The 14,800-nt window shown below is 41.9% G+C and overlaps 2 protein-coding genes across 4 annotated transcripts in view; both read right to left on the bottom strand.

The window, feature by feature from the left end:
- Nucleotides 1-1,350: 1,350 nt before the first annotated feature.
- Nucleotides 1,351-6,647, bottom strand: LOC128378322 (mitochondrial glycine transporter A-like). Of its 2 annotated transcripts, none has more exons than XM_053337801.1 (8): nucleotides 6,233-6,647; nucleotides 5,158-5,281; nucleotides 4,120-4,244; nucleotides 3,773-3,857; nucleotides 3,418-3,597; nucleotides 2,771-2,939; nucleotides 2,471-2,631; nucleotides 1,351-2,254 (listed from the first exon to the last, which is right to left on the bottom strand). In XM_053337801.1, the coding sequence occupies exons 2-8, from the start codon at nucleotides 5,170-5,172 to the stop codon at nucleotides 2,132-2,134; spliced, it is 858 nt and encodes a 285-aa protein (XP_053193776.1). In that variant the 5' UTR covers nucleotides 5,173-5,281; nucleotides 6,233-6,647; the 3' UTR covers nucleotides 1,351-2,131. The 2 variants fall into 2 exon arrangements, with proteins under 2 accessions (XP_053193776.1, XP_053193777.1); XM_053337802.1 differs by lacking the exon at nucleotides 6,233-6,647 and adding an exon at nucleotides 5,388-5,462.
- Nucleotides 6,648-7,636: 989 nt separating this feature from the next.
- Nucleotides 7,637-14,800, bottom strand: part of LOC128378311 (myosin-9-like) — a 30,582-nt gene continuing 23,418 nt past the window's right edge. For both annotated transcript variants that reach the window (XM_053337787.1, XM_053337788.1), the window contains 17 exons: nucleotides 14,574-14,745; nucleotides 14,208-14,420; nucleotides 13,945-14,089; nucleotides 13,633-13,839; nucleotides 13,388-13,492; nucleotides 12,835-12,987; nucleotides 12,348-12,596; nucleotides 12,000-12,212; nucleotides 11,679-11,891; nucleotides 11,243-11,404; nucleotides 11,008-11,136; nucleotides 10,830-10,918; nucleotides 10,587-10,710; nucleotides 10,159-10,367; nucleotides 9,789-9,897; nucleotides 9,477-9,649; nucleotides 7,637-9,365 (listed from right to left, as the gene is read on the bottom strand). In XM_053337787.1, coding sequence (XP_053193762.1) covers nucleotides 9,254-9,365; nucleotides 9,477-9,649; nucleotides 9,789-9,897; nucleotides 10,159-10,367; nucleotides 10,587-10,710; nucleotides 10,830-10,918; nucleotides 11,008-11,136; nucleotides 11,243-11,404; nucleotides 11,679-11,891; nucleotides 12,000-12,212; nucleotides 12,348-12,596; nucleotides 12,835-12,987; nucleotides 13,388-13,492; nucleotides 13,633-13,839; nucleotides 13,945-14,089; nucleotides 14,208-14,420; nucleotides 14,574-14,745 — 2,777 coding nt within the window. In that variant the 3' untranslated portion in view covers nucleotides 7,637-9,253. The remainder of the gene's footprint in view (nucleotides 9,366-9,476; nucleotides 9,650-9,788; nucleotides 9,898-10,158; nucleotides 10,368-10,586; nucleotides 10,711-10,829; nucleotides 10,919-11,007; nucleotides 11,137-11,242; nucleotides 11,405-11,678; nucleotides 11,892-11,999; nucleotides 12,213-12,347; nucleotides 12,597-12,834; nucleotides 12,988-13,387; nucleotides 13,493-13,632; nucleotides 13,840-13,944; nucleotides 14,090-14,207; nucleotides 14,421-14,573; nucleotides 14,746-14,800) is intronic.

Genomic DNA, 14,800 nt, shown 5'->3' with positions numbered 1-14,800 from the left:
AATTCTTAAGGACCAAGCCAAACTTTTCAGAGCTTACTGTCCATTTCAAACAACACATTTCTTCACTATCTGAATGTACACACATACAAACTGTTAAAATGTATAATTCCAATAAGATTTACAAGATATTTACCTTTTTTTTATTACAACCTTGAGTCCAACTGACTTGTTTGTAATAGTTGGTGTGTTTGTTATTTATATTTACAAGATGCTCTGAACTTTGAATAAATCTGTTTTATACAAATTTGGAACACATTTTACTAAGCACATACGGACGCTGACGACACTGATAACCCTGAAGGCCATTGAAGTTGGATACTGGACAGATAGGCTGGCAGATTTAATTGGTGCCTCTTATATAAAACGTAGGTTTGGATGAATGTCAAGGGCAATAGAGAGGATGTGACATACAAATAAGGCTACAGAAGGAGTGGATTGCTGTGTGACACCCAGATAACATGTTTTGGAGTTGATTTCTGGGAAAGGCAAAGGGGAAAGAGCAATAAATGAAATCTGGGTTATCAACATAATCAAAGTCTGTTGGACAGCCTATAAGTTTTAGACTAGCTTCCATACATCTGGTGTCATGTGAAGTTTAACAGACATCCTAATTCATGCATGTAAACCACTGAGGCTTGTGCCATGTAATGCTTTACATAACAGAGATATTCATTTTTAACAGAGCTAAGTATCTGGTGTTTAATGAATAACTAAGTCATCTATTCCAGTGAACATCTCCCTAAATAGCTTAATTTCTTACCAGCTCCACTCCTTGTCCTTATTTCCTATTTGATGTCACGCCACCACTCCCCCCTCCGCTGCTTATCTGTATCACACCACCATGATAAGTCTCTGGCCTGTTTTCTCAGTGTGCTGCAATATGCTGAGCAACACGGCTTTCTAATCTTTTCAATGTTTTAAAGCACAGCTGAATCATCGTTTCATTTCATATTTACTTCATAAGAGAAAAGGAACATGTTACGTTTGATGATGGAGGACTTTAACTTGAGTTTTTAAGACAAAAGGTGTTTGGTTAGAGGTTGTTCAGTCTGTTATTAGTCCTCTTGATTTAATAAATAATTTAAAAAAAAATAGAAATAACATAATCCAGCATATTAGTTCTATTTCTGCACAAAGTAGGACAGTGATGGAATGCTGGTTTGTGCCTAAATGCATAAGTGTTTCAGAGGTCAGAGGTCAGCCATGAATGTGAAACTATCACTTCTGCTGAGTCATTTACAGTAAGGAAGGAAAGCAGCTAGATTCATCCTATACATGCTGTAGATACGTACTTTTATTCATTTAAATGCAAAAGAAAACATAATTAAAACATAAATACATTAGTAATGGTAAATATATATATTTATTATTAAAATACAAACAGCAAAAAACATTCAATTTTAAGGCAGATTAGTACACAAACTTAAACTACAACAAGGACATGACTTTAATTTATATAAAACATCTCATTTAATAACATTAAAAAGGCACGTAGATATAACACATCTGGTTTTACACTGTGCCAAGAGTCCTGACAGCACTGCTGAGGTTAAAGTGCATTACAGAAGTCTGGTTTTATCTGTCTTGAGTAATAAAGTCCTGTGTCAGTGCATTCTGTCTGTGATCACATATGTTCCACAACTGTGTGGGGAAAAACAGGCGTGGGAATTCCCACTGAGGCATTTCTACAAACATTCAAAATCTCAGTTAAAGACAAAATCCACAGACTCATTAGGGATCACACATGTTTGTACAACTAGTAGTGCAATACAGAACATCACAGCATAGCTTTATCCTTTGAAATGCTTCTTCCCAGGTTAGTTGGCATGGACAACAGCAAACAATATTTAGGGCAAAAAATTCAGCCTGGCAAAACATTTCAGAGCAAACTCTCCACAGATCTGTCTTGTAATGTGCTCATCAGTCATTTAGACATAAAGTGAAAGGTTCCTTTACTCATCAGTCTGCTTCTCTTGTTTCGGAGAAATAAAAAAAAGAAAAAATTGTCATCGAAGGCTTTCTGAGCAACTCCACTGGCACATGTTCCCCCTGTTCACTTGCTTCTGTCTTCATTCAGTGACTTGACTTTTATCCCTTCTGTCTTTCACAAGCTTCTCATCAACTTTCCTCCTCAGGACTTTAGTCCCATATGGGCCATCATCTGCTCATACACTGTCCACGCCATGGCGGCCATCATGGTCCTCCTCAGCGACCGAGGAACAGCCCCTCTGAAGAACCCTTGGAGTCCATGTTCCTGAGAGAGAGAGAGAACCAGAACAGGCGTCAGATCATTATTATCAGTTTCGTATTATGTGGCCATTAAATTGTACAGTTATATTTCTTATGCCTCAAAACAGAGCAAAGCTACTGCTCGTCAACAATTCTTAAATAACAAGACAATAAAACATAAATTATTTTCCATAGCTACCATGTGACCTATCAAACTGAGTGAAAGACGAGTGATAGTTACCATGTAGATGTATCTGATAGCCTCTGCCGCCCTCAGCTGAGGATTCACCTGGACTTGTGTTTTGACGACATCAGCAGGCTGCGTGATCAGAGAGGCCAGCACACCAGCCAGGATCCCACAGCTGAAGTTAGCCAGAGGAGCGTAACCAGAAGTGCTTATCTCTGAAAGGAAAAAACACAGTATAATTTTAATTTAAAAAAACTTAAAAAACAATGCATCTGTTCAGCTCACGTTTGACTTAAATGAGGCCAAAAACCATTTATTTCTTTAGTGTACTTCAGTTATGATAATAGGACTTACCCTTTGGCAGCGAGGCCTTGGTCTGGCTGTAGAACATGACGTAGATACCAGAGAATGGAACGTCTCTGAGGAGCGTGGGCATCATGCCTGAGAACAGAGCGGCAGGACCTTCAGTCTGACACACACTGCGCAGAGCACCGGTCACACTCCCGTAACTGTACCTGCCGCACTGAAGCACAGAGAAAAAAAAAAACACCTTGATTAGTTACACACTCACATAAACACACAGTTGATCAAATATAAAAAACTCAAACTATGACCAATGAAAATGCTCAACTCATAGAGATCAATCTGATTAAAGGCTTTATTACTGCTGTTAAGCTGTTCAGTATCTATAAAGGCTGCTAATTTAATAACTTCCAAATTGCATTAAATTAGATCATATCAATCTAATCCTGATCTATTTTTTGGATCTTATGGAGCAGACGATCAGGAATTGAGTTAAATTGGTTAAATTACTGTTGCACACATTAGTCTGGTTAGAGTTAAGAGGGAAAAATAAATACGTTTTGGGGCTACTGACAAAAGTACATATTCACATTCAGGGAATTTTGATTCATTTATTTCCCATTTACACTTCTTATAAAGCTTCAGACAGGATACTACAGCCAACACCTCCTCCACACACACACACATATGCAGCATACCTCAAAGCGAGTCTTGATGACAGTGACCGGCAGCATGAAGATCCCTGCCACCGTCCTGGCCCCGCCTCCCAGCAGCACAGCCTCCATGGGCCCCGGGCTCTTCTCCTGGAAGTAGTGCTGCTTTAGAGAGAAGTAGGTGCTGAAGTAGAGCCCCACACCTGGGATGGTCCGCACAAAAGACTGGAGGAGGGGAAAGATGAGAGAACAGAGTCACATGTGGATTCTGGTTCAGACAAGAAAAAGCTGGTGGAACATTTCATACATAGAGGAGACTTTTTAATAACACAAGGGTGATGGAGAGAATAAGCGATCTCTCTGGTATGAGTATTGGAAGGAAGTAGAATAACTTTCTAACCGGTGAAACTCCTTTCCACAGTCCCAGCAGCCTCTCCGTCTGCACCACGTTCCGGAGCACCGTCACCATCCCCACCCTGCCTGAACTGAAAGAACGAGAGGAATGTTCAGATAAGCCTACACAAAGATTAACAAACACAAAGATCACTGGTATAATCAATAGTGCTCTCGTATGTGCTGTACGAGTGACATGTTCATGTTCAAGTTGTGTGAAGTCATAAAGTAAGAAAACAGCTGATGCAGTGAGACAATTACAAAAACAGATGGTCAGCTGATTAATAATGATTATGCATGCTAGTGATACTGATAACTGCATGTGTTTAGTGTGTGTTTAGTGTGCACACTCACCCAGGCTGCATGTTGCTCTGTAGCGTCTGCAGGCGGGTCTTGACCAGGTCGAGTGGTTGGAACAGTAGCGTGGAGCAGGTCCCGCTGACGGAGCCACACATGAAGGCTTTGATAGCTGGGTGAGCCTGAAAGTAGAAACAAGGAAAGAGGGAATAGAAAGGTAAATTTGGCATTTTGAGTGACAGAAAAGGACAGTGAGTGAACATAATTAGTAGGATTAAATGCAAACACATAAGGTTAATAATGTGACTCCACTTTGTCTCCTTGATTATATGCATTATAGTCTTACTGAGAAAGTGTGTGTGTACGTTGTAGTGGTATTTGAACACCACACATGCAGCATTAGCATTAGTCTACCATGTTAGATCTTGCAAACCAGAACCACACAGCCACTAATTAGCCCCAAAAAATTCAATACTATTAAATCTGAATAAGATAAGTAAATAAGTACATTTTATTCTAATGATGTCTCTTCAATGTTAAATAACTAGGACCAACAAAGTGCCCCAAAAAAGCTTGAAGTGATGTACAAATTTTCATTGTGTGTATTATCAGTACTTGGCACTGAAAAATGGACTCTACTATTATTCAGCAAAAGTGCCCTGAGATAACTTCTGTTGTGATTTGTTGTGCCATATAAATAAAACTGAATTCAATTAAATATAACAACACACTGTGAAGTTAATAGTCCTACAGCCTTTCACCTGCTCTACTTCACTTTCATTTGAAATCTGCAACCCTACGACCACCTCCAGAGCTGACTGAATTATGTTATCTGTATGTCAGAAGGATGTTATCAGTCAGTAGAAAGTTTGACCCGAGTCAGACAGGATGTCCTGACCTCAAGTTATTAACAAGAGACGTAAAGATAAGGTCCTTCTGCTCAAACCCCCCCCCCACCTCTCTTACAAAAAGAAAAAAAAATCACTACTCACTAATGACTTGAAAGGAAAAGGTTACAGTTCCACCATAATGAGTATGTTAATTGCACAACAGCCTCAGAAACTTTACACAACTGCTCCAGTTTTAAAAACGTACCAGTGACAGCTCCATAGTTCTTCAGGAAGATTGATAAGATGACAAAATGTCTTCAGCACGCAAATTGCTCTGTCTCTCCCTTCTTCAGTCTTTACTCAGCTTCTGTTCACTCTGCAAATCCTTCCTGCAAACAAGAGAAAGAAAGTAATGGTAAAGGAGTTAGTTCTTTTAACCAACACATCTTAATAAATACTTCAGTGTTGATGCTGAACGCTGCAGTGTTGACCTACAGAGATGCTGGAGCATGTGCACAGTGGCTCTGTCTGTATCAGGCTGCTGCTGATCGCGCACACACAGCGGATTAAATACACACATCACCTGACCTACACTGTGTTTCCTATTTGCGACCCCCTGACACGATGCACACGGCTACTCATTAACTTACCAAAGATCACTGTGAGACATATTAGGGATGAGTGAGGATCTGGTGCACATCACTAGCTGCATGTTTCACACGTGAAGAGTCAGTTTGAAGACATAATGAAATAATAGTAATCTCTCTCTGTGTGTGTGTGTGTGTGTGTGTGTGTGTGTGTGTGTGTGTAGCATGATGCATTAGAGTCATCTGAATCAGTAGGAATCCTACATAGTGTTTTTCATTTCACTTGGTTTAGTGAGTGATGTCATTACAATTCATAATTCAGGCAAATATATGCTTGTGGTTTTAAACACCACATAAGTAGTTCTGGTTTTATTTTGTAAGCTCCAAACTATTTAAACACTTTTTATTATATCATGTGATGTAACCAAAGAAGTGCATAAGGAAATAAAAGATGTGGAGCGACTAACAGACAAAGTCCATTACCGTATCAACCTAATAAATCCAATAATATTTGATAACACCTTAATTAAATGCAGTTTCACCAATTAAACACAAAGAAAAAAAGCTCAAATGTTATGTTTTTGCTTCCTTATTACAGTAGTGTATGCTTCTTAGCATTGTGTGTGGTTATGAGGCTGCTTAAAAGTCAATGAGTGATACCTAACTTTACTGTATGTCTAGCGCCACAATTATGAAATATTAAAAACATATAAACGTTACAGTATTAAAACAGCAGGTCTGTCAGGTGCTTACCCTCAGTAGTCTGTCCTCGAAATGTGTGGAGTATGAGATTGTTGCAGGGACTGATATTACACGTCTGAGGACATTGCTAAGCCAAGCATAATTCATTGTTGCACTGATTGATAAGGTTCAATAAACATGATGTTTCCCGCTCCTCTCGTGCGCTTAAAACGTGTCCTTCTTCCTCCTCTGACAGACCACCTTGAAATTATGTCGCAGTGAGATTTTCCTTTCCTTTTCCTTCCACAGAGGAGTTTAAATTTCTTTGTAAATCCCTCCGACCGACTTGAATAATTATCACGAAGACAAACCTGGTCCCCACTTTACACAAGAGGTCCGCGCTATAACGTAAGAAGCGATACTAACCTGCCGTGTCATTGACAAGGTAAACGAGAGGCACCGGCTTTTTTTTTTTTTTGCTAAGATGGTAATGTCAGTGTCAGTCCTCCTCTGCCTCTTATTGGCTTACTCTGATAGCCTTACCCTAATACTAACCAATCTCACTCCTCATGCCTGTACCTAACAAACCCAACCAATGATTCATGCTGATATTAGCCAACCAGAGCCGGAGTAGGGCGGGACATGACTTCGCCATCCTAGGAGAGATGTTAAAAGACCGATTTCTGTTTGACCATGAGGCAGACGTGACTGTGAGGAAGCCCCGCCCACCCAGTCGCTGCTGGCTTCTGATTGGTTCTCCAGCTGACCGTGGCTTGCACTTCAAGACTTTCAAAGTCTTCTTAACAGGTGAAATAATAACATTGATCCAGAAATTTAGTTCACACCAGTCCACAAAACACCTTGTACACAGAAGACATTTGAATTTAGTGAAATTGAAAAAAAACTGCATTCAGAAAGTGTGGATACACTCAGTGTGATAGAGGAATTTATAGATATTATTTTTCCTTTGGCAAAACATACAAATATCCCAAACTTCCTTGAAACCATGGTCTGGTCGTCAATTCAAACACTCGAGGTAAAGCTTCTCTATAAAACCCATGTTTAAAGTACTACATTAAACAATACCAGGGACAATTGACGTGTATATTTTAATCACAAAACGTAGTTCTAATATATATATTTTTTCTATATTTTTCAAGACATTGGTTAGTCATGTCTTAAAGTGCTAAGCTAAAAGCTTCAATATAAAACAATACAATGGTACTGTACTTGGAAAAAAAGCAGTGTTCTCACCCAAATGTTCTTGTTTACTACAGTTTACTCCACCGTGAAACCTATGCGTGAAACCGGTTCTGACTTGCTCCGTTTGTCTCTTTGGAGTGAACAAGTCCCGCTTGCCCTCTGCTGGTCATCATGCGTCATGTCATTTTACCCAAAACAACTTCAACAGCCCTCAACAGCAGTCAAGATGTGAACTTTTAAAACTGAATATGAAATGACTATAAAAGACACAGGTAGCGGTTTAGAAAGCCTCTTTAATTGCATTACCAAATACCAACATTGTCACAACATGGTTTCCATTCTAGAGGTGCAGAGACAAACATTACAAAATAATTGAGGAGATACGATTTTTTTTTCTTTTCAAATTTCCTTCCTTTCTAAGTGCGAAAGAGTGATCCTTTCAAATTGTGAGCTGTTATTCTTTAGTAACAACACGTTCCTCTCACTTCCCAGCAGTGTGAGCCCAAAGCCGCCCCCCCGAGCACAGTCTGCGAGGAGGTTGTATTTTTACATCATGATGACATAAAAGAGCTGATCATCTGGAACATCTTCTCAATTAAACCCCCCGGTGTCTACATTGAGGCCTATCCACTAGTCAGAGTACAGCGTAGATAGGTTACAGTGATGAAATACGTCCCCAGATGCAATTAGTTTGCCTTTTGTTTTGCAGCGTCAGCTCACCTCCCAGCTGTGCCCTGAGAATACAGTGTGTGCTGCGAGTAATAAACTACCCCACCACCCCGTTTAAACTTTACCCTGAACATGACCAAAAACACTGATATTGATAAACATAAAAAAAAAAAAATCAATGATGTCCAGAAAAAAGAAAGCCGTCAGCCCTGCCCAGTAGAATTCAGCTGCAATTTAAGGCCTTAGTGTGTGTTGGCGATCAAGTGCACTTAGTACATGAACATGTGCACGGGCTTTCCAAAAACCTCTGAGCTTCTTTGTCAGTATTTCAATCAAACACACAAACGCAGTGGTTTATAATGTTTAGGCTAAAATGTTTTTTTGTTTTGTTTTTATCTTCTCAGTGCAAAATTAAGATAACTTCCGCACAGTCACAATCAAATGCCTTCAGTATACGTCATTGAGTCTCCAATTGTTACTTCAAAAAAATCTGCCTTCAAAACATCCACATGAAACGTGCGTATATCAAATTATTAAAGCCCAAAAGCAAAAGTCACGTGTCGAGTACTAACTGCAGCTAAATTGTTGGATACATTTCAGCATATAAACCTTCATTATAAAGGCGAGAGCGCGAGCAAGAGCTGTAATAAAAAGGTAGTACTTCCATTTTTTTTTTTTTAACCATTATAAAAACTTCTGCATAAAATACAATTCTATAGATGAGATATTACTTTGGTCCCCTTCCAGTAATCTGTCTTCATTTACCTATACTTCTTTCTTTTTTCTCGTTTTTCTCAATTAGAAAAATAGATCCTACATCAGGCCTATTATTAGAGCTGGAATGTCTCCTTATAAAAATATTTTCTTTTTTCTTTTTTTCCCAGAGAATGAAAAAAATGAAGCAAAAAGAAAGATTTGGCCCAAAAAGATAATGTGAGAGTGTGTGTGTGTGTGTATTTGTCAGCATGGTGATTGTCCGAGTTTACTTGTTTCTGTTTGTGTCAAAGTGTTTTAAAGAATGCATAGATTGTCAGTGTTAAAGAGATCAGACTGTCACAGGACTGTACTTGGTCCCCGTCTCTGGTTTTGACAACGTTCTCTAGTTTATGCCTCTCTGGTCAGTAGGTACAGTAATGTGTGTTCATGTGTGTGTGTTTGGGTCGGTCTATTTATTGATGCAGTTCAATTGTCTAAAAAGGAGTCAGGTGGCACAGTGGCTGTTCATTCAGGCTTGGGCTCGGGGGTCTCGCTCTTGGGCTCTGCCTCCTCGTCGCTTTCGGGGCCACCGCCGCGGGAGACGATGCGGCGCATGGTGAAGGGAAGGTCGCCACGCCTGAAAAACAAAGGAAAAAATATATTAGTACTTTTAAGGATACTATCTTGTATTTGTTCTTCATTTCAAAACAGGTGAAATCGCAGATCTGTAGGTGGTCTCTTTGCCCACCTGAGCTTGCTCTTGAGGCTGGAGACTTCACGGTTCATGGCATCCGCCGACTCTGTGGCGTCCTCCAGCTCCCTCTGCAGTTTCCTTCGGTTGGCGTTGGCTCTCTGAGCCTCTTCCTCAGCCTCCTCCAGCTGACGCTTCAGCTGCTTCATGCGAGAGTTCAGTTTGTCCACCTACAAAATACAAACAAGCAGAGATATAGTTAGATGTGCAAAAAGGTGCTGATATTCTTTCTCCTGGATGTCAGTTACAAGTGTCCATCACTGACTCAATAAAACATCAGATAGATAATGATGATGGAAAACTTCTGACCTGGTCCTTTTGCTGCTCTGCATTGCGTCTCTCGTCGTCCACCTGCAGGATGACTTCTTTCAGTTTCTTCTCCGTGCGTCTCACCAGCTTGGTGGCACCCTGCCTCTCCCTAAATCAAAAGCACAACTCTGGTCAGACTAAAGATGTTCTCTAATGTCACATACTGCAAGATAGTGTAACCCTAACATCTGTACCATGAGACTATGAGACTTATCAGTGAATCTTTAAGTATCAATCTAACACATTTATTAAGTCCTATAAAGAATATTTTAGAACTCAAATACCCATGATCACTTTCTAAGCATTCGTTGAATTATTCATGAAACTGCTTTTTTCAGTTAGCTTTGATTTCCGTGGCTGAGGCTCTCACCTGGTCTCGATGTCCAGCTGTTCCTCCAGCTGAGCAATCTTTGCCTCCAGGGCAGCCATGTTGGCCTTGTACTTGGACTTGACTGTTCCCTCCAGCTCCTGCAGCTTCAGTTTCAGCTCCTTGTTCTGACGCTCCAGCTGGGAACGAGCTCCTTCAAGGCGCTGAGAGGAACTGCGCTCTGCAGTCAGCTCCACGTTCATCTGGTCAGTCTAAAAAAACCCAAAGTGGGACAGGGACTCATCAGTTTATGCTCAACACTTCTTAAGTGACATGAGTCAGTATTAAATAAACTTAACTATTTTTATACCTCAAACGACAAGGATTCAGTGTTTCTTAAAGAATGACCTGATAGAATTTAGGGCATGTTAATTAACTGCTCCATGCTCCGCTCTAATTTGAGCTTTTCAAAAGCTGCCCTCTCTACAGACCTGCAGCATTGCTTTCTTCAGCCTGTCGTTGACCAGCTCGGTGTTGCACTGCTCCTCCTCCAGCTCCTCCTCCAGCTGAGCGATACGAGCCTCCAGCCGTCTCCTCTCCTCTGCAATCTGAGCACTGAAATAAAAATGTGGGAAGGGGGAGAAGAGGGATAGGAGAGATGAAGTGGGTCAATAACAGATGATGCACATGACTGACATCGCTGTGATTTCACTGGAGGATGACGGCCGTCTTACTTCTTGGTGGCCTGGTTGTTGATCTCATCCTGCAGCTCGTCTCTCTCCTGCTGGGCCTGTCTCTTTACTCGCTCTGCGGCTGCCAGCTCCTGCACAGGGATGAATGAGTTCAGAGTTACAGCTAGTAAGACTCAATTATTTTAATACAATAGAATAGTGAAGAGGAGTGCATGCTGACCTCCTGCATCTGGAGCATATCAGCCTCCATGCCCTTCAACTTCTTCTCAGTCTCCTTGCTCTGGGCAAGAATCTCCTCTCTGGACATACGAGTGTCCTCCAGCTCCCTGATAAGATCCTTCATTTGGGCCTGAGAAAAAAAAAGGTTAAAAAAAAAAAGAGTCAGAGGAGACTGGGAACAAACTTGGGTTAAAGATTCAGTTTTTTGTTTGTAGATTTTTGAACAAATGACTCACCTGGAGTTTCTTCAGCTGTTTGAGGGCTTCGTCACGGTTCTTGTTGGCCATGTCAATGCCTGCCTCCAGCTCCTTCAGGTCCAGCTCCAGCTTCTTACGTGCTGCCACGGCTGCGGAACGCTGCTTCCTCTCGTCCTCCAGCTCCATCTCCATCTCTCGGACCTGAACATACATGCATACGTTTAATTTCAGCTACTGAGCCTGTATGCTTATAACCTCTTAAAAAGAATTTCATTTAGAAATATTTGTCATTTTTGGCAAGTCTGATTTCAAATGAGTCAATTAGTCAATGACTAAATTTTAGTCTATTGCTAAACATTTCATAAATTATTTGTGAATATGGGAGATGTGGGGATGTTTTTCAGAGCGGTGATGAAGGAGCAGCTTCCTGACTCCTTATGACAGTTAAGTTTTATGGGTCAGATTGTATCAGTACCTGTTTGACCAGAGCCCTCTTCTTCTCCTCTCCCATCTCGTCACGTCCTGCCAGGTCTCTCTCGTACTGAGCCTTCATGGCCTGCATGTTGACCTCCAGACGCAGCTTGGCGTCCTCTGTGGCCTGCAGCTCGTCCTCCAGCTCCTCCAACTGAGTCTTCATCTCTTCCAGCTGCTGATCCATTGCACGTTTAGACTTCTCAAGCTCGTGCACCTGCGGGACCGGACAGAGATGAGAAAAAAAAGACGATTTGTAAGGGAGGAGGACACGGATAGATTTTAAATGCACAAACATCTCTGAGAGCAAACGGTGTCGACTTACATTCTTTCCAACATCATCCTTAGAGGAAACCAGGTCTTCCATTTCAGCCCGCAGGAGTTTGTTGTTGCGGTCCAGTTCTTCCTTGATGTCCATCAGGGATTCCAGCTCACGAGTTAAAGCCAGTGCACGGGTCTCCTTCTCACGGGCCTCAGCCTCAGCACGATCACGCTCATCTGCGTAGCGTGCGGAGATGGTCTTCTCCTCTGCCAACATCTGGAGAAAACCAAGACAACAGTGTTTAAATATATAGTCTGTGGAGCTAAAATGAAGATGGACATGACTGGAGCTCCCTCAAATCTTAATCATAACACTTCAAAAGTCTGTAAAAACCTAAAAATGTGTCCTCACCTGGTCAAACTTCTTCTGCTTCTTCTCCAGGTTGGAGACAATTTGTCGGAGGTGGTCCTGGTCTACGAGCAAGTCATCCAACTCCTGCTGGAGACGCGTCTTGGTTTTGTCCAGCTTCTCGTAGGCTACACATTTCTCTTCCAGGCGCTGGTTTGTTGACTCGAGGTCCCTCTGGAACCTCTTCTTTCCTTCTTCAGCGCTCTCCAGGCAACCTGCATCCTGCTCAAGCTTCTTCTTCATATCTGCCAGCTGTATGGAGAGAAGCATGTCGAGTCTTTTAACATAACCTTTGCTGTTAGCTGCACCTCAACATTCAGTAAATGTATTGAGCAATTATTGATCTTCACTTGCAATTAGTCAAAATCTAACCAGGATGAGATCAATAACCAGGCCACCAAGAAATAAGACGCCCGTCATCCATCCACCTAACCTAACCTATTGGCCTGAAAAAAGTTAACGGCAGACAATCTGTGCTTTTTCTCCGTACCTGTCCCTGCACTGTCTGAAGCTGCTTCTCTACATTCCTCTTGGCCTCTTCTTCCTCTTCCAGCTGTTCCTTCAAGTTATTCTGGTCGTCCTCCAGCTGGCGCAGACGTGTACCCAGTGACAGTTTCTGGCGTGTCTCTTCTTGGAGTAATTCCTGTTGTAAACAAAGACATGTAATACTCAATTATTAGAAGCAGTATTAGTATTAGTTGCAACAGAATAAAGACTTTTTCCTTTTACGATCATCTTACAAAATTAAAAATTAGTGTTAGTACTTGGTAAGAGCATGTAGGAAATTGCATGGGATGTTTTTGCAACACTGATTTGAAATGAAGATTTAAGTGCACTAATAAGAGATTCAAAGAAAAGGGCTGTTAGCCGATAACATAACAATAAATGTTAAAGAAAGAATTACAGATGAGGGTTTAATCATTAGTATCTAAACTCAAACAAATATGGTCTGTGTGTTCTGAAAATATCTGAAGGGAGGGAAAGTTTTATTTAGTTTTTTGACCACTGCAGTGTGTGTGTGTGTTTGATCTGTGGCAGTGTACCTGAACATCCTGCAGCTGGGACTCCACAGCAGAGCAGTCTTTGGTTGCCTTGATGGATTTGCCCTCCACCTCACTCAGCACACCACTGACATTCTCCAGTTCAGCCTGTGGACAAAAAAGAACCACAAGTGAACCACTGAATAGAAAAGACATCAAAGTTTTCAGTTTGTATGGACATGCACATTTGCACAGTGTGGGATAATCAGTTAGTTAGGGCATTTAGCTACGTTGGCAACAAAAAGTACCTGCACTTTGGTCAGTTTCTCAGCCAGCTCCATCCTCTGGCGCTCGCTCTCTGAATGTTTGAGCTGCAGCTCCTGGACCAGGCCCTCAGCCTTCTTCCTGCGATGCTCTGATTCTCCTTTACCCTGCATCAGCGACTGCAGCTCGATGGAGAGCTCGTTCCTCTCGGACTCCAGAGCCTGCTTGGCCTTCTCCATTGACGACTTGTTCTGCAGGGTGGAACAAGCAAATAGTGCATTAAGGCAAATTCAAACAAAAGGAAAGAAATTAAGGTGAATATAAGGCTAGAAAAAGTTTTAAAAAGTTTAAATTACCCTCTTAGCCTGCTCCAGCTGCTCGTTTAGCTCATCAAAGGCCTGACCATGTTTCTGTCTCATCTCAACCAGCTGCTGTTCGTGCACTTTGGCCTCGTCGTCCAGAGTCTTCTTAAGATGCGCCACCTCTGTCTCACGCTTGCTCCTGAGGAGGGAGAGGAGAGGTGAATCAGCTTGTGTCAAGATGTGAAATGGGTTCAAATGGGATACAGATTTAGTGGTTTTATTTAGCTGTAAGTTTTCCCTGTACAAAACATGTCTACCTGAGTTCTTGCTGGGCAGCAGTGGAATCCAGAGTGTCCTCCAGCTCGGTCTTGAGGGCCTCCAGCTCTTCTCCCAGGTCCCGGCGGTGTTTCTCTGCCTTGGTGCGGGCCTGCCTCTCCAGCTCCAAATCCTCCTGGAGTTCGGAGAGCTGAGCCTCCATCTCACGGATCTTTTTCTGGGCCAGGTTCTTCTGGGCTGCCTCCTCCTCAATCCTTCAGGGAGGGGTAGATCAGAAGAAACGTGAGTATTGTAGCAGAGGGCAGAGGAAACTTAAAATAATCTACGATACTACTACAAAGACATACTCTTCAACAGTTTAAACCTCAAAATTACTCAAAATAATGAGTTGTAGAGTCCACACAGACCTGGCCAGGGCTGCTTGAAGCTCTTCCTCCTTCTTGGCTAGTTGGGCGCGGAGCTCAGCGATCTGGGCCTGCAGCTCAGCAATCTGGTCTTGGATCTCAGTGAAATCACCGTCTAGCTTGCGTCGGTTCTTCTCCAGCTCTTGGCGCCCCTTCTCCTCCCTGCGCAGACGGTCTGACAGAAAAGAAAAAGAATAAATGTGAGAGGAGAAAGTTACAATCTGTGATAA

The sequence above is a fragment of the Scomber japonicus genome, chromosome 18 (genome assembly GCF_027409825.1).
Source record: "Scomber japonicus isolate fScoJap1 chromosome 18, fScoJap1.pri, whole genome shotgun sequence".
In the NCBI taxonomy this organism is placed as follows: domain Eukaryota; kingdom Metazoa; phylum Chordata; class Actinopteri; order Scombriformes; family Scombridae; genus Scomber; species Scomber japonicus.
Note: the sequence above shows the minus strand (reverse complement) of the source record. Positions and strands in the feature narration are given on the sequence as shown.